Source organism: Harpia harpyja, chromosome 1, assembly GCF_026419915.1.
Source record: "Harpia harpyja isolate bHarHar1 chromosome 1, bHarHar1 primary haplotype, whole genome shotgun sequence".
Classification (NCBI taxonomy): Eukaryota; Metazoa; Chordata; class Aves; order Accipitriformes; family Accipitridae; genus Harpia; species Harpia harpyja.
Genome location: NC_068940.1, coordinates 62,872,223 through 62,896,116, shown reverse-complemented (window position 1 = coordinate 62,896,116; position 23,894 = coordinate 62,872,223). Strand labels below are relative to the sequence as shown.

Genomic DNA, 23,894 nt, shown 5'->3' with positions numbered 1-23,894 from the left:
GACAGTCCTCCACGAACTTCTCCAATGTGAGTCCTTCCCATGGGCTGCAGTCCTTCACAAACTTCTCCAGCATGGGTCCTTCCTACGGGCTGCAGTTCTTCATGACCTGCTCCAGCGTGGGGCCCTCCTGCGGGCTGCAGTCCTTCAGGCACAGACTGCTCCAGCACGGGCTTTCCCATGGAGTCATGGCCATCTTTGGGGACATCCCCCTGCTCCAGCGTGGGGTCCTCCCCAGGCTGCAGGTGGGCATCTGCTCCCCCGCTCCCCTCCACGGGCTGCGGGGGGACAGCCTGCTGTCTCACCACGGGCTGCAGGGGCATCCCCTCCTCCCCCGCTCCTCCTCCCCTCCTTCTTCACTGACCTCGGTGTCTGCACAGGGGTTTCTCTCACATCCCACTCCCACTACTCAGTGTAGGTTCCCCATTCTTAAATCTGTTCTCCCAGAGGCACTACCAGTGTTGCAGATGGGGTCAGCCTTGGCCAGAGGTGGGTCTGACTTGGAGCCGGGGAAGCTTCTAGCAGCTTCTTACAGGAGCCACCCCTGCAGCCCCTCCCCCTCTACCAAAACCCCGTCAAAACCAATACAGGTGGTTACAAAACTGGGGTCAGAATTCAAGAGCCAGTGACATTCAATTCCTCCCTTGTTTTGTCAGTGTTTGTGGAAATGTGTAATGCTCAGGACTTTAGGCTTTCCTTTAGAGTAGGCTCTTGTCAATATTGGAGATCATGCTGTATTTATGTTTGTGCAGGTAGCTCTGTCTAAGGAAAATTTAGTTCTCTCCAAATGTTACAAAACAATTAAGTATTGGTAATAAAGCCAGAGCTTTATTTATTACATCCATTAAAGCAGGACAGTAGAAAAAGATCATACAAAGCACTTGCACAAATTGATTCCTGGGTTATAAAATTGTTCTGCAGTCAGATAAACTACAGTGTTCTACCACATGATCAGAAAATGCTTAGTGGTGCCAGCTGGCCTGTGGGTACCTGGAGAGCAAAACAAGTCCTTTCTTATGTTATGGTTCCTTCATTACACTCAGGACACTAGTGAGGAAAATTGTATCTGTAATCTCTTGACTGGTAGGCATGCACTTCTGCCTGCCCCTTCCTTGGAGCAGGTGATTCTCTATTAAGCTGCTTTGAACTTGCTGGCTTGATCCAGGTTCTTCCATCTTTACTGGTACACGCCAGCACAATTGTGTTAGTGAAGGGGAGCCCAGCCTATTAGTCCTGAGAGGCAGGCAGCTCTTGGGCAGTTTCACGGTGGCCCACATGACTGATGACAGGACTGGAAGCCGCAGGAGGATCTAGCCACCAGAGAAGCTGAGGACTGTGTTGCTGGCTTGCTCTTGGTTGCAGCATCATGCCCAGTCCACTCCTGTGAAGCTAGGATGTTTGGAGGCAGGCTTTCTCTGTAACCTAATTGCATCTGCAGGACTATAGCCAGCCAAGAGTAAGTGCAGGGAGTTAGGTGGAATTCAAACCATCTGAAATCAGGAGTACAACAGTGTCTGGGCCTAATGCCACGGGCCTTTTTTCCAGTGTGCGTTTGCCTTAGGAGTAATTGGAAGTTGGATCTTCCTCCTGTATATAATCTTTTCCTAGTACAAAGGCATGATTCTCTCCTTTCCTTAAGAAGGTGTTGAATTTTCCTGCAGTGGAAGATTGACTTCCTTGAATTGTGAAATACACATTTTCCTTGTCTTTTACTGAGTGTAATCAATGACCAATGGACTTTAGATACTCATTCTTTGACAGGGACAAGAAGAAACAGGGAGGAAAATACCTGATTTTTAAAAAGGAACAGCATTTCCAGGGAACACTTCAAGTAGCATTTTGTAGCACAGGGAAAGCGAATTTATCACTCTTTTCCAGTCCTTCCCTATTCTCTCTATCCTGAAAGGTACAGAAGGAAAGTGTGCCATTCTGAACAGATGTCATCTCTATGGGCAGGAAGGAAGATCCAGGGAACTACAGGTTTGTCAGCCTCACCTCAGTCCCTCAGAAGGTGATGAAGAAAATCCTCCTCGAAAGCATTTCCAAACACATGAAGGACAAGGTGGTCACAAGTAGTCAGCATGGATTTACAAAGGGGAAACCATGCTCGAGCAGCCTTACTGCCTTTTGTAATGAGGTGACTAGCTTGGTGGACATGGGGAGAGCGGTGGATGTTGTTTACTTTGATCTTAGTAAGGTTGTGGTCTACCGTAACATCCTTGTAGACAAGCTGACAGGGTGTGGATTAGATAAGTGGGCTGTAAGGTGGATTAAAAACTGAATAGATGGGCCCAGAGGGTTGTGATCAGTGGTACAAGGTCCAGTTGGAGGCCAGTCACTAGTGGCATACCCCAGGGGTCAATACTGGGGCCAGTGCTGTTCCACATCTTCATTAATGACCTGGATGATGGGGCAGAGTGCACCCTCGGCAAGTTTGTAGATGATAAAAAAACTGGAAGGAGTGGCTGATGAGCCAGAGGGTTGTGCTGCCATGGAGAGGGACCTCGACAGGCTGGACAGAGAGGAATCTCATCAAGTGCAACACAGGGAAATGCAAAGTCCTGCATCTGGGGATATCTGATGGTATCTGCACCTGTACAGGCTGGAGGCCAACTGGCTGGAAAGCAGTTCTGCAGAGAAGACCTTGGGATCTTGGTGGACAGCAAGCTGACCATGAGCCAGCAATGCATTCTTGTGGCAAAGGCGGCCAACAACAGCATCCTGGGCCGCATTAGGAAGAGCGTTGCTGGTAGGTGGAGGGCGGTGATCCTTCCCTTCTACTTGGTGCAGGCAAGGCCACATCTGCGGTGCTGTGTGCAGTTCTGGGCTCCCCAGTGCACGAGAGCCATGGACTTACTGGAGTGAGTCTGGCACAGGTTCACAGAGATGATGAAGGTTCTGGAGCATCCTCCACATGAGGAGAGGCTGAGAGCTGGGACTGTTCAGCCTGGAGAAGAGAAGGTTCAGGGGAGCCCACCAACATGTATAAATACCTGATGGGAGGGAGTGAAGAACAGGGAGCCAGAGTCTTCTCAATAGTGCCCAGTGACAGGACAAGAGGCAAAGGGCATATGAAAGTCAATCTGAACATCAGAAAACGCTTTTTTCACTGTGAGGGTGGTCTAACACTGGTACAGGTTGCCTAGAGGGGTTATGGAGTCTCTGTCCTTGGAGATATTCAAAACCTAGCTGGACACCATCCTGGGTAACCGGCTCTAGGTGTCCCTACTTGAGTAGGGGGGTTGGGCAAGGTGACCTCCAGAGGCGCCTTCCAACCTCAACCATTCTCTGATTCCGTGATCCTTGCTGTGAGCACGAGACACATAAGTGGATCACACCTTACAATTCCTGCATGGCTGGGACACACGTTGTGCTGCTGCAGCCCCTCTCTTGCCTCCAGCCCTCAGTGTGGCTGGTCAGCCTGGCCCATGCCTGGCACATTGAGCAAGTGGTGTCATAGCACAGGGGAAAAAGGGTCTTGGGCCTTGCCCACATCACTTAAAGGCAGCAGCAGCATAACACCTGGCCCTTCTTTGTTGTGAAGATTATATCTCCCAGCCCATGTCCCATCTCCCATTAACATCCTTGAAAGATCTGTGCTTGTTCACCCTTTTTTAGGAACCATGGGTTGGCTTTTGAAGGAAGACCATATCAGAAAAAGCAAATTATGTTTAATTTTTGGCAGAGCTGTGTTCACTTCAAATCAGAATGGAGTTAAGGCTTGGGAGCTTCTGTCAGTGCTATTCAAGAGCCAACATTTTCCATGGCCACGTTGCAGAGGATGTCGTTGCCTTGTCTCCAGCTCAAAACAGAGAAGAGAATGCAGACTCTTACCATCTTTCTTTTATGGTGTCTGTTCTGTCTGGTAAGGTGTTGAGTGCCTCCTGGCAATTGCTGACTGCCTTTAGTTCATGTTGGCTTCACTGTGAGATAGTTCCTGATATATACCAGTGTTCCTAAACACACTTGATGACTCACTTCAAATATCTGGTCCAATGGAAAGTCAAGAAGTGGATTAGTTTAAGCCGATCAACTTCTGTGAAACAGAGTAAATATGGAACTTACTTTATTTAAATCCAAAAATCTCTCCTTGGAGTTGATTGATGCATATGTTCTTTGTTCTGCTTTCCAGAAACCAGAAAGCACTTAAACAGTAGCGTCCTGCAATATGTCCCTCACCCCTTTTGTAATGCAGGTCTAAAGCCTGGATATATTTTGTGGAGCACATTGAAATCTTCTAATGAGACTGACCATCACTGGATCTGTACTTCTGGTCTGACTGGCTTGCTGGCTATGGGTTGCATGTCTGCTGCTCTCACAATCTGTGAAATACTATATTCAAATGGAAATGGCAGTGCCCTAATTTTTTTGTGCCTCTGGTTTTTATTTTCAAGATGTATTAACCTGCTCCCCGGAGCACAGATGCATAAAGAACACTCATAACGTTTGATCATTTTAATGCTTTGCCATTCATTTCTTTCTCTCTCTCTGTGCCACAAACTGACGTCTGGATATATGTTGAACTGTATCTCAGACAAGTACATATTAATCATTTTAGCGCTCAATTTCAAGTTCTCTGGAAACAGGAATTCCAGGGGGAAAAAATATAGTCATCACCCAGTATATCATGATAAACCAATATCTGGTGAAGGAACTTTGGTATTTGTCACTTTTAAAGGACAAATAATATTATGTGGCCCTATTTCCTACATGTTAGCATTCTTTTTCAACAGGTGAGTTTTAAACGCTGACTGTACCTGCTAGCCATGCAGGCAATATAGTGTGGCAAACATGGTATAGCTTTATTATATGAAGTTGTTGATATGGTCCCTTTGCACTTGTCCTGTGAAATAGCATTATGTGCCTCCAGTCAGAGAACCCTCTTTAGAAATTGCATGTAAATTTCATGTTGTGAAATTTATGCTGAGAAAGGAAATCTTTGAAAGAAATACCTGTTGCCACACAGGAATTTCTTCCTACCTGTGTGCTGAGGCACATCTAAAACCAAAGAAGGGAGAATCTTTACTAATTGTTTTTGGAATTGTTTTAATTGTGAAGTAAACTTGAAATGGAAAGCATGTTTGTTCAAATCCACATTTCTACCCTGTTCTTAGGATCTGAGCAGATTCTAAACTGACTGGTTGGTACCTTGTATCTTCTTATTTCTGAGGAATAGAACACCTCAGATGAATTTCCTGACCTTGTCCTTGGATGGCTTGCATTCTTCCTTATGCTTCTTCTCATTTTTAAATACCTTTTAACTGAAAAAAAAATACTTTCATGCTTCCATGAAGTTGAAGGAGCCAGGTCTAGTTTAAGCTAAGTTTTTTTTACCAGTGCTTCTTATTATTTGGATAGTGATTGTATTTCAAGGATCCAGTCCTTCTTATCCTTTGTACACAGTAAAAAAGTTGCTAAAGTTAATGGTTCAAGCATTAAATGAGCCTATAGGCAGATGTAATATTTCTGTGAATTAGCACTTCCTTCTCGATTTGTACAGTGTAATTGAAATTGAGAACTGATTATTGTGAAGACATCTGAATAAGGGAGACCCCTTTTAGCCCTTTGTGGTTAGAGAAGTGTTGTCCGTATCGCACCTTTATCTAAGAGCAAGATTCAACGCTTGCTGTGACTTCTTGTTGAATCTTCCTATAGAATGAAATTTCATTAAACTTAGTTTTCATTTTCTTATTAAAATAATAGCTGTGTGTCTGGCATCACTTCAAGTGTTCTCCTAGATTATAGGGTAAATAACCTGCTGATCTCCTTCTGATTGTTCGAGTTATTCAACAGCTAAAAGTCAGACGACTCTTTGCTTAACTGACATTAAGATTCAAGGAACTGAGATGGATGGTCTGTGGCAGCCTGAGCCAGCGTGGTTACTGGCTGCTGCCATCCTGCCTGCTCAGTGCTCCCTGTCCTTTCCACTGGAGTCCTAGCTTCTCCCTCACACTTCCTTGCTCACCTGACCCTGCCTTGTGTGATGGCAGAGTCAGAGTAAAGCTATTCGGGTTTTTTAGTAATTCACTTTTCTGCTGGCTTAGTACGCTGAGGTGGCTCAGCACAGATGAGTAGAGGAGCCACTACACGACAGGGAATGAAATCAGGGTGGGAAGGAGAAGATGACAAAGGCCATGGCCCCTCCTGCAACCACAGCTTAATGTAGACCTGGTGTATGTAGACATAGATTGGGCAAAACTTCATTAAAATTATCTCAGAATTGAAGAACTGGGCCAGAAGTCTTTAAATGCTGAATTGCGGAGAGCATTGCTTTGTCATCTTCTAAGAAATGTAGCATCTCAGAAAGCTCTGCCATGCACAAGATGCAGGACTTTGTGCATTTAGGATTCCCCAGTGGCTAGGCTGTGAGACCCAGAGAACAGGCATGGCACAGTCAGAAGCACTAAACATGCAGGATGCTGCTATGATGTTACACTCCCAAATCAGAGGGCAGGAACATACTTTGGGGAGACAGGGACTGAGCAGTACCATGCATTTTCAAAGGCACATGTAACCTCCATTCTTGAGAAGTATTGAGGATGATCTAGCCCTGCACCTCAAAGTCCTGTCTTTCCTACCCTATACCTATTTCAAAGCTAAGAGGAGATGTAGGCTTACTTTAGTGCAGAAGCCTGTCACTGCCTTGGACTGAGCATCACTTACAATGCTAATATTAACCCCTTGGACTACCACAGTAAAAATAGTGGAGCTGGACCAGATCTAACAATAGCTTAGCCACTTGTGTGGGAAAGGATCCCGGAACATTGACTTTTCTCTTTGGAGCCACCTTTTTGAGGTGGTTCACTGTTGTGACATTGATGTGGCTGTTTGGATGAAGTTTGGCCAAGGTGACAAGTTCTCCTGAACTTCTTGTGAAGTTCTTATGTGTGTATAGAGCTTTTGGTTGCCCTTGAAGATGCATACGTTTAGCCTGTCCACTTAGAATCAAGCAGGTGAAACTCAGTTAAAATTACAGCAGGGAGAATCTAAGCTATGTTGTTTGGGTGTTGGGGTTTTTTTCCCCTTTTAATCTTAAGGAAATTATTCTGATAATGGATGCAGTTGGTTAGGAGTTTGGCAGATGAGTGTACAGGAAAGGATGGTGCTCCATCCAGCCAAGTGCTGGCCTTCTCAGATGGTTTTTTAATGTCTTGGAGAAACACTTAAAATGTGACTCATTATTGCTCCTGGCTGACTTTGGATGAACTAAAAATTACAGTGGCTGAAAGCAAGCATTGACAAACTCTGTAATAAGAAAATATTTGGGTATATCCTTGGTAGATTTATTTTTACCACCCAGGCTAGCCAGGCTGGTAGAAGCAGCAAGATTAGTGAAATAAACAAGTAGCTTTAGATTAAAAAAATAAAATAGCTTTTGTCCTTTGCAAGCCTACAACTGAAAGAAGTTATACAATAATGTTTTATAGTTTTATGTGACAATGTTAACATACTAAAGCTTTATAACTATTGTATTGGGGGTGGGGTGAATTGATCATTTCCTCCAAATGTTTATATTATTTGCTATGATACTACCTTATAGTCTGCTAATAATCCTGCTCTGTAGGTGTTAGAAAAGGAACGGTAAAACTGTTAGCTCAGTTGGAGCCAGGTCCTCCCATTTTGCATGTGAGAAATCTCACTAAATGGAAGTAAAGGTGCGTGTGTTCATAGGCACCTTCATTTCTACAGCTTTCAGTGATTTCCTTCTGAAAGTCCATGAGGTTTACATGCTTCAGTCACTGGTGCAACTCCAGGCATTCAATGCCTCTTCTCTGTTTGAGACCTCTTGTGTTGTACATAGAGAATTCTTCAGGTTGGATTCTTCAGGCTGAAGCTGCTGCTTTCCTTCTAGCAGTTGGCTCTTTCCCCACTCTTAATGGTTGTTTTAGCTCATTTAACAGCAAATTTTAAAACATTATTACCATGCTCGTTACTTTGTCCTCTGTTTTGTTGGGACCATCCAATTTACATTAGATATTTGTCCTCTAAGTGCCATTTTGTTGTGTTTTAAGTCATCTCCACAACCCTCTGAGCGCCATTGTAAAGATCTTTAATGTGCCTTTTGTCTTTCAGATCTCACTGCTGGTTGGATTCATCAGTGTAAATAATTCTCCATGGACGGATTACAGTGCATACAGCTACTTTCAGATTGTTACCATGTGTGACTTGGTTATGATTTTGTTCTTCTACATTATCCACATTTTCAGAATCTACAGGAAGCTTACTTGCGTTAGCTGGCCACTTGCGGTAAGCCTGTTAGATGGTCTGGGATCCTTGCCTCTCCTGTGAGTTGATGTCTCAATTACTTAGTCCATTTTCTTGTGCTATCACACAGTGATAGGCTGTCTTTCACGTAATTCTTTTTTGCCTTGCATACAAATCCTTTTGTTGCTTTTGTTGTTAGTATTCGTTTCAGCAGATGCTGTAATTCTAAGTTTTTTAGCTGATTTGGATCTGCCCTCCTTTACACAGGTATAAATCCAGATTTACTCCAGGGAAGGCAATAGCGTTATTCTGAGACAATTGAAAAGAAGCTACTGATTATCAAGCCTTCAGCAGATGGGTCCTAGCTCAGGTCATTTATAGCAGCTAAGGGATTGCTAGAGTACCAAATCATAGCATTAGAAATAATATACTACTTCCTGTCCCAAAATAAATTCTACGAGTGCTATTTAAGTTAAATATATCTCTTTTTGGTATGGTTTTAGGTAACTTAAACAATAGCAAGAAATAGGAGCCTCAGCCTGATTGCCATAGCCTGGCCATTCCTGGGATATCCTGCAGGATGTTCCTGCCTCATTCCCGCATTTCCCCTGCAGATCCATCTCTCATATCCTAGCAGAGAACTAACAAGCAGCACAGAAAATGTGAGACCTGAACTTCCTCAGTAGCTTTGAATAAGGTCAGCTAACAGAAGAGTCCTGCATCCTAGTGTGGGATGATGGATTTTAATAACCTCTTGGAACATGTCTCCCTCACACATAGTGACATGTTAGTTCCACAGAGGAAGGACCGAAGGGGTGGGGAAAGCCAACTGGAGAGACGTAGAAGGATTTTGAGATCCAAGAAGTGGTTGGATGGCATTTAATGGAAGCTATGTAAGTAGTTTACACATCTAAGATAACAGTTTGTCCATCCATCCACTTCTAACCAGAGAGAAAAATTTAATTTTCTTTTTAGCTGAGGAATACAGTTAGACTTGCACCCCTTTTTATTTTTTCAAATGTGTACCACCATCTGTCTCTAGAAAGTACTTCTTTATCTGGAGGTAATACAGATGCAGGAATTGAAATATGGGATTGAAATAAGCTAATAAATGGCAGCATTTAATGTGTGCATTGCTGTAACAGGACTATGCCATTTTGACCTCTGCGTAGGCTGCTTTTGTTTTTTATGGTGTGTTTAATCATTCCTAAATGTTCCAGAGTCACTAGTGAGTTTAAGGCACTGCAGTTTGTGGCTGGTCAGCTTCAGATAGCTTTGTGGGATGTGATGTTCGAACATCACTGCTCTGTTACAACCAACTTCCTTTTCAGTCACATATTGAAGTATCTTTAGCACAGAATAGGAAGACCTGTAAGAGACTTTGGGAAACTACAGCTGGTGTTTGGCTGAGTTTCCTGGCAGGATCTCTTCATTGCAATCAGGGGTGTGATTTGCAGTCAGTAAAGCTGCGGTGGTTCAAGAAGTTGTTTAGCACTGACGTCTTTTAAAGCTGGGAAGTATTTCTCCAGAGGGGCACTCTCTCAGCCCTGCCAGGGGTTGGTTCTCCCCCTAATTTAGCCTTTGATGATTCTTTTGCACCTTTGCCCATCCCTCGGATTCCTCTGAAGTAGTGGGCTGTGTACACTGGTTTATTTCACGTCTCTAAGGAGGCAGTGGTGTGCCTAATTTGCCTGCTGCATCGTGGACTAGCCAGAGAAGCCTCCTTATGGAAATAATTTATTCTAGCAAAAGCAAGGGTTGACATCTTGGTTACCTGAAACAAGGTTACAAATGAGGAAAGTAAGTTGCAGTCTCAGAGCCTGCTTTATGGCGAGATCCTCCTTAGCTGTTTATAAACACCTGAAGAGAGGGAAGCTGTGGTATGGTATGATAGACTATTTCTCTTCTGGGATTTCCTTGAACAATTTCCTTTTGGGACTATATTCTTTCTCCTTTCGTTTGAGATGGAATCTCTGCTCTCTCTTATACATTGCATTTGCTTGGTTCATGCTGGTAGTGCAATGCAGATAACATAAGCAGATACCCTCCTGCCCACCCCACCATGCAAAAGAAACAACCCGTGTTCAGTTTGCAAACACCCATAGGTTGCCATAACCTTTGTGAGGATTCAAAATCTAAATCCGCAGATAACCTCTGCTTATAACAAGGTAAAATTGACTCCTGGACTGATACTCGTCACACTAGAGAAAAGCTTAGATGTGGTGCCTCAGCGCTCTCTCAGAAAAACCCGTGGCACCATGTTTTACTGCAGGACAGCTGGAGCCACCCTTACAGACTTAGGAGCCTGGGTGTTGGTTATGAGGGTCTGTGTGGTTGTGCTTTTTATGGCTTCCCACCTGTTTCCAGTCTTGGTTGATGTAAATTGTTAGTAACTCCAGCAGTAGATCCACTACTTGCTCTCTAAGATTATCTGAAGTAGGAGCATTTGGTTTTCCACTTATGCCATTTGCTCCCAGTTTTTGCCATTTCATATAGGCTAGAGAAATATGTCCTTCTCCCTTCTTCCAGAACTGTCTCTTTAAGTAAGGTGCATACTCCATGCAATAAAGATACGTTTCACCCTCAGTAATGTACCACGTTGAATAGAAAGGATTGCATCCATACCCAGTAAGTAGATCCAGTGACATTAGTAGACCTGAAGATTGGCCCTCTTTCCTTTTTTGAACAGAAAGTCAGGTATGGTACAAAATCCACTCACAAAGTGGTTTTTTCTCTTTTTTTTTCCCCCCTTCTTTTTTTTTCCTCTTTTTTCTTTGACTGGTGTTTTGTCCTCTGGGTTTGAGTAACCTTTGCCAACTTGTTTTCATTCTGAGGCATACTGAAATGCTTTCCTGATAAGTTTCCCTTCTGATACAGGCTGTGCTTGTCTTTACAGGAGTTTCTTCATTATTTAATCGGTACAATTCTGCTTCTCATTGCATCGATTGTAGCAGCATCCAAGAGTTACAATTTGACTGGACTTGTGGCTGGAGCGGTAAGACTGTGTTTATTAGTCTTGACACTTTTTTAATTGCAATATATATTAAGTAGGGCATTGGAAATCTATTACTTGTAATTTTATTTTCTTACAGACTTGACTTGCTCAGTCTTACCTTCTAGCTCATTTCAGTGAATGTTCTGTAACACAATGCCAAGAAAAATATTTTGTTGTGAGACTCCAGTCTCTCCACTAAAGTGGGTATTTGTCCTGTCAGAGAGTTGAAACCAAAGGCTCCTGCTTTAACTCATAGGAACTAATGTGTATAGGGGAAGAATTAAGACAGTTCAGTTTTGACAAGTCATTGTTGTAGCAGCTAGAAGTTACCTAAAGGGTTTCACCCCAGCCTTCAGCTTTTGATGCCTCCTGCTCCTGAACAGACCCCTGTTCAAGATAATTTCTCCTGAGCTAAAACTCACTGGGGTCCTGGGCTGACTTACTGGAAGATACTCCCTGCCTCTGTTGGCTGGAGGGTTTTACAGAGAGAGGCATGACTTCTGAGTGTGGGCAACAGTATTTTCACAGCAGCAGGACCTGAAATACAACTCCTCCGGAATAAAGAATTACTTTCAGAAACTTAGTCCTGATGATGCAAACAGACTAGAAGACTTACCTGACTCTTTTATTTGGTAGATGGCAGGGAAAGACTTGTTTGAATGGGGCAGTAAAAGAGCAGTAATCAGAGGAATTAGAAAAAGTCTTTTCTTTGTTGCAGAATCCTAGTGAGAAGTCTAGAAGGTGAGACTCTGTGCTGCTGTCCAGCTTTTTCTCCCTCCTTGTATATGACTCTCAGTCTATCTTGCAGTCACTGTTTTTACAAGACATAAGCTGCTATTATACTACGGAAACTTTTATTTTTTTAGTATATTGGCAGAATGCAGTAAAAAATCACTTTGGGGGGTCTGTTAACGTCATAAAATATGTAGCTGGATATACAAGAGTGTCCATACATTCATGGAATATGTCATCTAATGTTCTGTAAGTATTTGTGGTTTGTTTGTTTTCTCATCCAGACTTTCGGGTTCCTAGCTACGATCCTTTGTGTTTTAAGCATATGGTCATCTTACAAGGTTTCGTGCATCACGCAGTCAACAAGTAAGTATCATGCTTAGTAACTGCCAGAATGCTTCCCAAAATGAATATTTATAGTTTCTGCCACAGGGCTGTGTCTACCTGGAAGGATTTATTAACGTCCTGTTCCTTGTTGCTCAAAATTACTCATAAAGCAATAATTCCATATTTTCTGCCAACACAGACATTATCACAGCTACTGACAGCTGTTAACAACTAACTACAGGAGCAAAATAACTTGCTTCTAGCAAGTAGTGAATGTATGAGTGCTTTCTCTTCTCCCTCCCCCACCCGCTACCAAAAGAAGGCTTCCTGTGTATTCTGTAATCAAATAGATGAATTCGTTTGTGGCAACGCAAGTGACACTGTCTTCCTTTTCAAAGATGCATCTGTGTGACTCCTTCATCTCTGCAAGACATCTGCCTTCCTTACAAAATAGGATACCAAAGAGGAGCGTCCACTACTGAGGAGAGAGCATGGGTATTTTGTTACTAGCCTGGACAGCCGGTAGCGTTTGAAGATCTACTTGAATGCCTATGCAAAACAATGTTGTGAACCAAAGTTTTTTGCTCTCCGCACTCCCCCCCCCCTCCCCAAGAAGTTTATAATGGAGAACCTGCTTTTTATGAGCTTTACAGAGAAAGACAACTTCTGTCTCACAAGCCGGGCTGTGGTCATTTCCAGCTATTTGCAATAAGTGCATTTAAAACTCATTTGGAGAGTCATTTGGTTCTCCTTTCAGAGGGATGGAAAAATTCCTTCTGATTTCCTCCATCTGTTTACAGAAGGGAAATCCTGAAAATTCCTACCTGATTCTTAACTTCCAAAGGTGATTTGTTTAACGAAGGAACTGTTACAAACTGATTTGTGCCTGGATAAGCTGACCCAAGTCTTTGTTATCTCTTTCTATCACAACTGTGGACTTTTTCTAACATCAGCTCAGCCAGCACCAAAAACTATGAACTGCAACTTGAATACATCATTACAAACACTCCCTACTAGCCCCAACAGTACATGATGAAATCAGGTTTTTTCTCCATGAATTTTTACAGGTTATTATCAATCAAAGATTATTCTTAAAAACTTCCCTCTGCCAAATACAAGAAAATACATCTCCAAGAATATGTGTTTAATATTTTGTGGGATCTTTTTTTTGCCTTTTCACAAATATTCATTTGTAAAATGGGTATTTGTAAGACCTGTTCTGTAGAAAATTTCTATGCATTTCCTATAAATCATTCTCTTTGGAGTCTAACAGTGTTTATGGAAAGGCCATTGTGAATTCTTTCACTCTTACCTGCAGTTTGTCCCTTCGTCTGCCTCTGCTGGGATCCATGCTTTTAGAGACTCTGCCCAGAGCCTAGACAGGCGGAACAATTCAGTTTTGTCCAAGCTGGTATTGTCATGAAGTTCGATGTAGCTTCGAGGCTGAGACAATGCCTTCTTGGCATCTTTGTCTTTCTCTCCTTTTGCAGTCCATCTCTGGTGAGCTGGAAATTCTTTGCAGGAAGAAGGGAAGCACAGGCCCCTCGTCCTTGGTGCTTCCCCTTTTGTGTCTAGCTGTGAAGTAGAACTCGTAGTTATAAGTTGGTCTCTTCTGTCAGGACAAATGCATGATGGTGCAGCAGGTTTCTGCAACAAGTAGGATTTATACAGTTTACCAGGTTCAATCTGGAGGAAAAAAGCATTTTCTGGCCTGCTACACATTTTTCTGTTTGTCTGTGTTGTGGTTTAACCCCAGCCAGCAACTAAGCACCATGCAGCTACTTGCTCACTGCCCCTGGTTTGGTTGGGGGAGAGAATCAGAAGGGTAAGAGTGAGAAAACTCGTGGGTTGAGGTAAAGACAGTTTAATAGGTAAAGCAAAAGCTGAGTGTGCAAGCAAAAAGTGAAACAAGGAATTCATTCACCACTTCCCATCCACAGGCAGGTGTTCAGCCATCTCCAGGAAATCAGGGCTCCATCACACCTAATGGTGACTTGGGAAGACAGACTCCATCACTCTGAACATCCCCCCTTCCTTCTTCTTCCCCCCAGCTTTATACGCTGAGCATGATGTCATACGGTCTGGAATATCTGTTTGGTCAGTTGGGATCGGCTGTCCCAGCTGTGTCCCCTCCCAATTTCTTGTGCCCCCCCAGCCTCCTCGCTGGTGGGGTGGGGTGAGGAGCAGAAAAGGCCTTGGCTCTGTGTAAGCCCTGCTCAGCAGTAACAAAAACATCCCTGTGTTATCAACACTGTTTTCAGCACAAATCCAAAACTCAGCTAAGTAATTTAATGGTCCTCTCAGAAAATTCTTTTTGTGCCTCATAGCAGATCATCATACATTGCCGTTTGTTGCCACCTGATATTTTTCTCTCATTCTAATATGTGTATCTTGACTTTGATTTTTTTTTTGACAAGGGAAATTGGCCAACTGCCAAAGTGTCAAAAATTTGAGTAAATACTTGAAAATAACTGAGCAGATAACCTGGAAAGGCAGCAATCCCCCTCTTCATGGTGCACAGTTTCTGTGATTCTGCTTGCTGTTGCTTTTCACAAGTGCCCTATTTACAGCAACATAGAGCAGGAAACAATTGCAAAGAGCTAAAGTCTGCTGTTTGTGGATGGAGGTACACATATTCACTCCAAGATAAACTGCTTTGACATTAATATAGAGGATTATTCAAATAAAACTATATAATAGGGAGTTAGAACATTATTAATTTCATATTGACAAGTTTTTATTTCTTTACAATGTCCAACTTTGGCCTGCTTTTCTGCCCCATACCTTCAGATGACATATTTTGTGTTTGGTCAGAAATGGGTCGCTTTTTTCTTTTTAACAACCTGAATTGAGCGTGCCTCAAAGGCTCTCTGGCTTAAGAGAACAGACATCCTTCTCAGCTAGAAATCCCCTGTCAGCAGAGTCAGTGATGGTTCAGGCTTCCTTGCCCTGCCAGCACAGGACTGGTCCAAAGGACATACATGACAAGGGACTAATTCTGGGCACTTTGAGTGAAAATACCTGCAGAAGGTACACAGACACACATGTGTACACACACATATATGTATTTTTTTGCAAGAGGGGTGCTTGATCACCAGTTCTCCTGCCAAGACTGACTTAACTACAGTTTTTGGAAACCAGCACTCTGACTTTAATTTGGAGTGACATGGTAGGTATTTAAGGATACAACCTCTTCTGTTCCCTCAGAGGAAAGAGAAGTGCTCTATTTCTCCTTCACCTCCCAAGATGTCACCTCAGGTGATTGATAGTAGGCACCTTCCTACAAGCTGTAACCCCTCTTGGCAATCCTGTGGGAAACCAATGTTCTGCTGCACACAGCATAAATGCAGCTGAGACCTCAGGGCTGTGGTGGCTGTGGGGAGAAGCACCTGCTAAGGGTTGGGGCTGGACCCTGAGCTTGCTCTGAAGAAAAGGCTGTTTCCACTCTCTGCTGGAATTGTGTCCCCTCTCCTGGCACTACACTAGCATCTTTTTTTCAACCTCCCACATCACTCTGTCACTTGTCAGCATGTGGGGGAAAAAAAAATAAATAGGGGGAATTTCATGCAGTCTGACAACCAAAGAATTTCTGAACTATGCTCTGTGATCATCCAAAGAATATGCTTTGCTGCAAGTGCACTTGTTTATATTGGATCAAGAGAAGTAAATTACAAGTTCCCTTTTGGTTTTTGTGCCTATCGACAGGTCTAAGGTATGCCTGCAGCTCTTGCTGTTATGACAGTGCTGGGTCCATAGACCCACCAGATAGATACTCTTACTGCAGGATGCTTTCAGGCTGGAAGACTGACATCTCTGCTGCCAAAGCTTCCTCGCTTCCCCCAAATCCTCCTTGTGAAACATGTCTACCAAGAAAAGCACAGGTTTTGCTGGTATCACCAGCTCTACCGGGGGTCTTTGAATGACAGCTCCGTCTGGCAGGGACTTTGGCACCTCACTACTGTAGCCGTGCCAGCAAAAGTGTTATAAGTTTCCTTTGGTGTCAACCTGGTTCTGAAAGCTCCATCTGTCTGCAACTTCGTCAAATATGGGATTCCAGCTGTTTTAGAAATAAACTATATGTTTGCTATTTGGATAATGTAAAGGCTTTGAGAATCAGATTGTTGTCTTGCTCATTTTTTTCCTTCCTCTACTAGAGCAGTGACTTTCTCTCTGGGGAGTGTCAGAATACATCCTGTAACTGGAGACCAAGAGGTAGGAGCCACAGAAAAAAACCATTCCCCTGCCATTGTGTTCAGATGTGCGGGTCTCTGACTATCCCACCCAAAAGTTGTCCATCCTCTTCAGCTTCAGGAAGAGTGTAGTATATCCCTTGAGCCAAAACAGGTAGAGTTTGGGGTTCAGTTTTACTGAAAATTAAAATGTAAACATTGGGAGGAGAAAATAGGTAGTACAAACTGTTTCATGCTGCCAAAAAACTAAACCCTGATGTTTGAGCTCTGGGGGCTTGAGATAAGTTAGAGAGTGAATAGTGCTTTTGTCAGGTAGAAACTGGGAAGATGAGAAGGGGAAATGAAACTTTTAAAAAAAGAGGAAGGGTGGCTTTGAAAAGCTTGAGGACCACAGTACTGGATGAAGACACTGCAAGTTATGTGACAGCTTGCACACTTTTTCTGTTGCTCTGAAATGGTTGTGCTTTGCATTGTGTGAACTATGAAGGAATGGGTTCTTTGCTGCTAAAAGACTTTGGGAACAAATCACTATGTGGGGGGTAGCAGGACACTAGGCTAATGATAACTTCTTTTAATGAAGGGGGTGAGGGGGCAGCGGTGTTGAGTGATGCTCCAGGGAAGAGGACTGGGAGCTTATTAGGACAAAAAAGGAGCAGGAGACAAGGAAGAGCAAGTACAAAAATTAGTAGAAAGCTTATGAGAGGAGGAACTAATGTGGGCACATTATGCACTAATAGAAATGCTGGCAGATATGAACAGTTTCTGGCTGTGTCAGTACTTAAAGGGCAGACCTGCCTGGAGTGATGGAAAAGTCTCTTTTCTGCTTGCCTGCTATGTACATTTCATACCCTGTGTCTGGGATTTTCATGTTCTGCTAAAGCTGCGGGACAATGCATTAAACCTGACCCAGAGGCTGCGGAACATGGCATCAAATTGCCCCATGTTCTGCCCTATTTTAACTTAAAATTGCTCAGGGCTCCACTGTTCTTAGAGACAGCACGGAGCAAAACGCTGCTGCTGAGCATGAGAGGCTGTGTGCTGGCCAGTGGCCTTGGCCATCCCTCTGGCTAGAGGCAAAAGTACAGACCTGCTTTTAGACTGAGTGTCACCTGAAAGCCAAGGAAAGCTGAGTTACATATCGCTGTGCCCTACTGATGAGCCTGACACTGGGCTGACATTCAGGAGGTGCTGCTGGTTGTGTGAGATGGGGAGAAGTGGGTACCAGAGAAATGGTCTGTGGGAGGCCCACGTCCTGTTCTTTCTGCCTGCAGATTTACACCCAGGTGTCAGGAGAGAGCCCTCACCACAAAGCTCTAGGGTATTCTTAAGCAATCCTCCTGCTTAGGCCGGTTCAGTTTTCAGACTGGAGCACAGGTGCAGGTGCCATGCCCTTGGCTTTACTTTCGCTCCTCTGCAGATGCACAGGGCTGCATGCTTGCGAGGCCATCCCGTTGGGAACAGGCAGGTCTTCGTTTCGGTCCCTGGTCCCAGGGCTTGTTTAACCCTGCTACACGGAAGCAGGTTGGAAAGTCACACTGATGCTTGTCATCTTCCTCTCCTGGAGAAGGAGGATTACTTTCTTCCAGTACAATGGCAGCTGGAAAACAGGAAAAGCAGTAAGTGCTATTGGCTACTCCTTCCTATGCCTGTCTCTTGTAGAGGTCACTGATTACCCACAGCTGGCTACTCCAGAGTTTGTTTCTATTCTACCTGTCCCTGAGTCCAGAGTCTTAGCAGACTCAGCTAGTCCCTTGGGTCAGCACTGCTTTCTCATGGCCAGTATAGTAACTATGCGCTGTTGTTGATTACTAGGGACTGACCAGTATACAGTGAGTTCCCACCATCAAGGAGCTTGCATCCAAAAAAAAAAAAAAGCCTATATTTATAAACAACTGATGAAGTAGCTTCATATCTGCATTGGTTTACCGGGTTAATGACTTGCCCATTTATTAAGTATCAGACAAGCTCTCATCACCTGCCTGGACCAGCCCCTCTGCCTCGGGGCAGTTGGCAAAAAAAAAAAATCTGTCTGCTTTTTGCCCTCTGCCAAATGTCTGTCTGAGCTGCACTGACAGTGAAATTGAAGCTGTCTGGCCATGCCCAGAAGCAGCCCTTCACGCAGTTAGGAAGCTTGAAAGTTACAAAAAAAAAAAAACAACCCCAGAAGAAAAAAGGGAAAAAAGAAAAAAAAAAAAAGAAGAGTTGCAGCATCACAGGAGTTTCCTGCCTCAAGACTGCTAAGACAAGCTTTCACTTTTACATGGAGGCAGAATTTAGATACCGAAATCTTTGGCTTTGTTCTGGCTTAGTGCTGCGAAAGCTTGGCTTTAAGACGCCAGTGTTGAATAGCCAAAGGCATGATATTGTGGCTGCTTGTTACATGCTGGGGGGGGACAGTAGTATGATAGGGCTGATAACAAGGAGGCTGAGAGGGACCTTGCCTTTTGGGGTGTGTGTGGGGGGAATAAGGAGGGCGGAGCTGGAAAAGAAAGTGCAGCTGAAGAAGCTAAAATCAAAGGGCCACTGCAGAGTAGCAGTGCTACGCGACATTTCCTGAGCGAGCAGCTCAGAACAGTGCTGTTCCTTGGGTTAATGTTTTCACATCGCTTCCTGAGCATGATATGACCTCCAGCAGCACCTGGTTTTTGCATATTGCTGAACTACAGCTTTACAGAAAGGCGCATAAGATAAATATTTTCAAAAGCAGTTTTGTCACTGGGTAAGTGCTAACTGTTTTTTGGGTGAGACTTGTGTTTGAGAAGAGCATGTCCTTCAGAGCACCAGCCAGCCATGAAGGCCAGAGCTTTTGAAGCAGGAGAAGGGCTTAGGACATAGATAAAATGACTTCAATTAAAATGCATTTTTGTGGATCCTGGCTTGAACCAAGTTAAATTCAAAATGCCCAAGATGTTGTAGATTTCATATATTACTCTTTAGATGTTTACAGACCTAGAATAACAGCAATGCACAAAGCAACCATTTGAAAGGAATAAACTGCAACCTCTAAAGCATTAGCAAAAGAGCAGCAGTCCTGCCCTCTTCACTGTGACAGGAAATTCAGCCAGCAGTGTGAAGTAACACAGGAAGGCACAGGCGTCCCAGTGCCAACGCTCGGTGCTACAAACCCCCGGGTTACTTTGGCCCTAAAATGATATCAGCCCTGCCTGGTGGGCAGAGGCAGTGCCATGTACATCACCTTCAGAGCCCCTCTTGCCTGTGACCCCAGAGAGCTGTGCCCACAGGCTGGGACCGTGCAAAGGTAGACAGGCAGCTGCACGGCAAACCAAGCACCTGGGGAAAAGAGGGAATAGCAGAGAAGAAAAGGAAGAGACTGAGTGCTCTGTGCTTTGCATGTGTGGGTACGTGTAGAAAAAAGTAATGTGTGGTGGTGAAGGAAACACCTGCATGTTTCTGTGGCTGATGAAGGGGCTACCAGAAAGACAAGAATACGCCAGCTTTTGAAGTGGAGCTGGGGGGTGTGTGGATGATGTGATAGGTCAAGCAGAGCGGTGGGGCAATTCTCCCCTCAGGGGTGAATATCCCCAAGCCACTAAGGTAGAGTCATTGCTAAATTAAGTATGTCTGAGCCACTTGTTCTTCTCTTACATGTTTGCACTTGTGCAGGAAGAGCAACAGCAGACAAGCAGCCCTCTTGGCATAGGAGGAATTGTAGCAAGACTCTAGAAACCTTGGGAAAAAAAAAACCTCACAGGTGTAGACTTAGAGCCACCTAACCCTTAGGCAAACAAGGACAGACTAGGAAATTAGAGACAGCACTCATCCTGCACCTATTTTTACAGCCCAAAGAGAGTAAATACTATTCTCCAAGGGAAAAGCACAGTGTGTTTTGGAGCCTGTTTGCATGGGACTAGCCTCAATACCCAGCCATTCTCCCTTGCATATTCAATGAAGAAAGAGAAGAGCAAAAGTCACAGCAGCAGTGACTCAGAGTGCAGGAGTTACACCCCCCGCCATTCACCCTCTAGACGTGCCTCTTCCTGCATCAGCTGCTGGGGGTGGGAGGGGGTAGGGGGTGAGCTTGGCCTCCCAGCTGGAACATCTCAGGGTAGGACTGAGGAGATAGCCCTTCTACTTCCCCGTGTGGAGTTGGGACAACACCCACTTCTTAATTCCAGCAGTTGCATCTCGGCACTTAACAGAGCTAATGCAATAGCTGGGTGGATGGGTAGAGACCTGGCTAGGAGTTGTATATCACCTCAAAGTCTATAGCTAGCCAAAAGCATCCATTTGCAGCTTCCTTGTATTACATCTGCTAGCCAGCTGTGATGGTAGGGCATAACTCCCCCCCTCCCCCCCAGTACAGCCCTGCCAGCACACACAATTACACTAACACAACTTTCTTTTATTGAGATTATTGGGGATTGTATGAGGTGGACCAGTGCTGGTAGCTTCATACCACCATGAGTACGAATCACAGCTCTGCTGGCATAACTCCTTTTAAATCAGAAGTGCTTTGTCCATCTAGCACAGTTTACTGTTATTTCTACATCTGTAAATCACTCTTGACATAAAACCTAATGATCTGCATCCCCCTTTTTCATGAACCCCTGCCAAACAAGAGCACAATGCTGCAGCTGTAGCTATTAAGCTGTGGTGGCAGCAAAGCGCTCCATTAATACCTCATGCTCAGCAGTTTGTGATGCACGAGAGCTGAATAATTATGCCCTTGTTACCCTCAAATGAGAGGCACAATTGCCAGAAACAAGAATTTACAATTAAAAAACTGTATCAAGTCAAGGACAACATTAGTTCATTCATAAAACAAGCCTTTCTGAGCAAGAGGACTATGAGGCAGAAAACAGACAGGCTTACGTTAACGAGACGGTTGTTTCTAAAGCTGTATTGTACCCCCCCTCAGACAGACCTCCATAGCCACTTTATCCCAGCTGTTTTGAGAAACAAGCTAGCAGAGCTTTAGCCAAAGCTCTTGTTGCGATGAAGTGCACTGGTAGGGGACGTTTAGTTTTGATTTGAGGGACAGGGATGGGAAGCAGGGCTTTAACAATGTATCAATAACCACTGATCTGCAGCCTTTGAAACAGAGCAGACAGGCATAGGAGAGTGAAAATGGGTGTTGTGTTAACAATAAAAATAGAAGTGGTGAGAGTCGTCTGTCCTCCTTTCTGAGGATGCCTAATTGCTCACACCAGGGTAGCAGCTCCTCATCTTTGGTTAGTGGTGTGCAGAGACCACAGAACAATTAAGTTGCTGTTCCTGCTTTACCTACAGCTCAACATGAACAGGGATTTCAGAATCATATCTGCACTGATATTTTTGGAAAAGTGACAGCTGGTGCAAAGGAAGTAGTTAAAAGGAGGGCTGTAGTGCAGACAGAGTTGCATTATTTTGAGCAACATTCCACCATTCTCTAAGCAAGGGTAGGACATATGGTAATAAAAAATTTGTTATGCTTTTTTCTTACAATAGCATGCTTTCAGTAAGTCCAAGTGAAGACTAAAAAGAGAGTTCTGAAGTACACCCCAAAATTAGCACTGCAGAATAGTACATGCTTTCATGCAGCACATCTAGCAACAGATACCTGACTGGATATTTGCTGTCCTCATCTGGCACATGAGTCATGCTACAGAAGAATGTGCTTATGCTGTCACCTCCTTGTGAAGCCCTGACTCTCACCTCAGGACTTGCCAACTTCAAAACGGCCAAGTCTGTTTTATTTTCCCAGTCCTGTTCTAATATTCAGCCAAGAGATAATAGGTCATAAGAAACAAACTGAATGAGTGATCAGGATAGGCAGGCTGGTCAAAGCAAGTGTCGCTGGCGTGTCTGGAGAGGACTGGAATTGCAAGAGGCCCCATCTGGCATGCTTTACAGCTATGTGTGCCTACATTTCTGTTTGTGGACCCTGATTTTTTTTCCAGCGTGCATAATTTGCATTTTTGGATAATAAGCTTCTCTCATTTAACTTCTCGAGAGTCCAGGAAATGCTCAGGTACTCCCCATTCCTTTGTTCTCCCACCCATGATCTACAGACCTTTCATTGAAAACCACAGCATAGTACAGACCACAAAAATCTTCAAAGCCACCGTACAGTGTTATAGGTGCAGATGTAGACATGCAGCTGAAGCTTGACTTCGTAATAAAAAAGAATTTCTAAAAACATCTCTTGACAGGTTACAAAACAAAAGGAATATAAGTAAAACCCTTTCAAACCGCTTAGCTAAAGTATCTCCTTGAGAAAATATTGATCTGATTGTATTATGGAAAAACCTTCAGGCTACATTTTGAGAAATAACCAAATGGTTGGAAACAGTATCACTAAAACGCACAGTTCAATTTATAGCCACACTGACAAAAGAAGAGGGCAAGGGGGCTTCAACTCCACTGAAAATACAGGTGGGAAGAGGGCGGAGTCCTCCAGACCAAATCATTTCAATCACAGGATCGCCTTTGCCCTCTTGTGGGCAAACTTCTCTCTTGCAGCTTCTCAGCAGATCCCTGTGCAGACAACTGCACCGTGCAGACGCCACGAACAGGATGCAAAAGCATTGCTGGCCTTCCTTGTGCTCCCTTTAGCAGGCAAAGAATAGCTATTCTGAATGCAAAGAGAAATCAAACCCCAAACCCAGCCAAGTAGTTAACCTTGCTTAGTTCCTGCACGACAGCAACGAAGGAGGCTGTGTGATAAAGCAGGTGGCCGGTCGTGCTCCTTGCTATAAGGAGAAAGCCCACCTGAAAGCAAGGAAACACCTACATGCCTTGATAACAGACATGCAGGCAGCAGTGACCAGGAAAGCCACAGACTACCAGCCTATATTCTGCCCTGCTGCGCTATTCTCACAATTTACAGTAAACTAACTTGGATTATGCTCCTGAGAAAGGAGCCGTCACGATTCTAGCAATAACATGACTTAAACTGTGTGGTCATGCTCCAAATTATTAAATCTTTATTAATCTTTCCTAGGACTTCTGAGTTTTCTCATGCTGTGTAAATCCACCACTGACGTACCCTTTTAATACATTTTGCCTCAATTGTTTTCTTGCATCTAGTTTTCAAATGTAATTAAAAGCATTAAAGACCTTTTTCCCTTATGAATCCTTATGGTTACACTCATCTCTGGCAACTTCATCAAAGAGACAATTTCACTTTTAATGTTATGATATAAAGAAAAATATACCGTGGCTTTCCAATTTCAGTGCTGGCAATGAAGAAAGTGCCATTCTCCTCCTGTTTACAAGATGACCACCAGGTAATAAGCAATCTGGAGGATTATGAAACAAAAAAGCTACCCTGCCAGAAAGCATGCAGGTTTATTTCCTTTTCCTCGCCCCCTACCACTGACAATCAGACAAACATTTTTAAAGGATCCGGTGGCTCCCCCTCAACCAAGTAACTGTCACCTGCATTTTTCTACACCAGAAGAAATTCTTTGCTCTTAACACTTTTTGCTAGTTTGTGCTCCTTCCTT

General features: G+C 43.9%; 1 protein-coding gene and 1 long non-coding RNA gene across 2 annotated transcripts in view; one reads left to right on the top strand and one right to left on the bottom strand.

Moving 5' to 3' along the window:
* Positions 1–13,531, top strand: part of CMTM7 (CKLF like MARVEL transmembrane domain containing 7) — a 28,690-nt gene extending 15,159 nt beyond the window's left edge. The window contains exons 2-5 of the mRNA XM_052797416.1: positions 8,071–8,244; positions 11,099–11,197; positions 12,214–12,295; positions 12,655–13,531. Of these exons, the coding sequence (XP_052653376.1) occupies positions 8,071–8,244; positions 11,099–11,197; positions 12,214–12,295; positions 12,655–12,668 (369 nt within the window). The 3' untranslated portion in view covers positions 12,669–13,531. The remainder of the gene's footprint in view (positions 1–8,070; positions 8,245–11,098; positions 11,198–12,213; positions 12,296–12,654) is intronic.
* On the bottom strand, positions 1,740–13,655 carry LOC128146227 (uncharacterized). Its single transcript, XR_008236711.1, has 3 exons — positions 13,569–13,655; positions 3,832–4,033; positions 1,740–2,990 (listed from the first exon to the last, which is right to left on the bottom strand). It is a non-coding gene; the product is annotated as an uncharacterized LOC128146227 (long non-coding RNA).
* Positions 13,656–23,894: the final 10,239 nt, after the last annotated feature.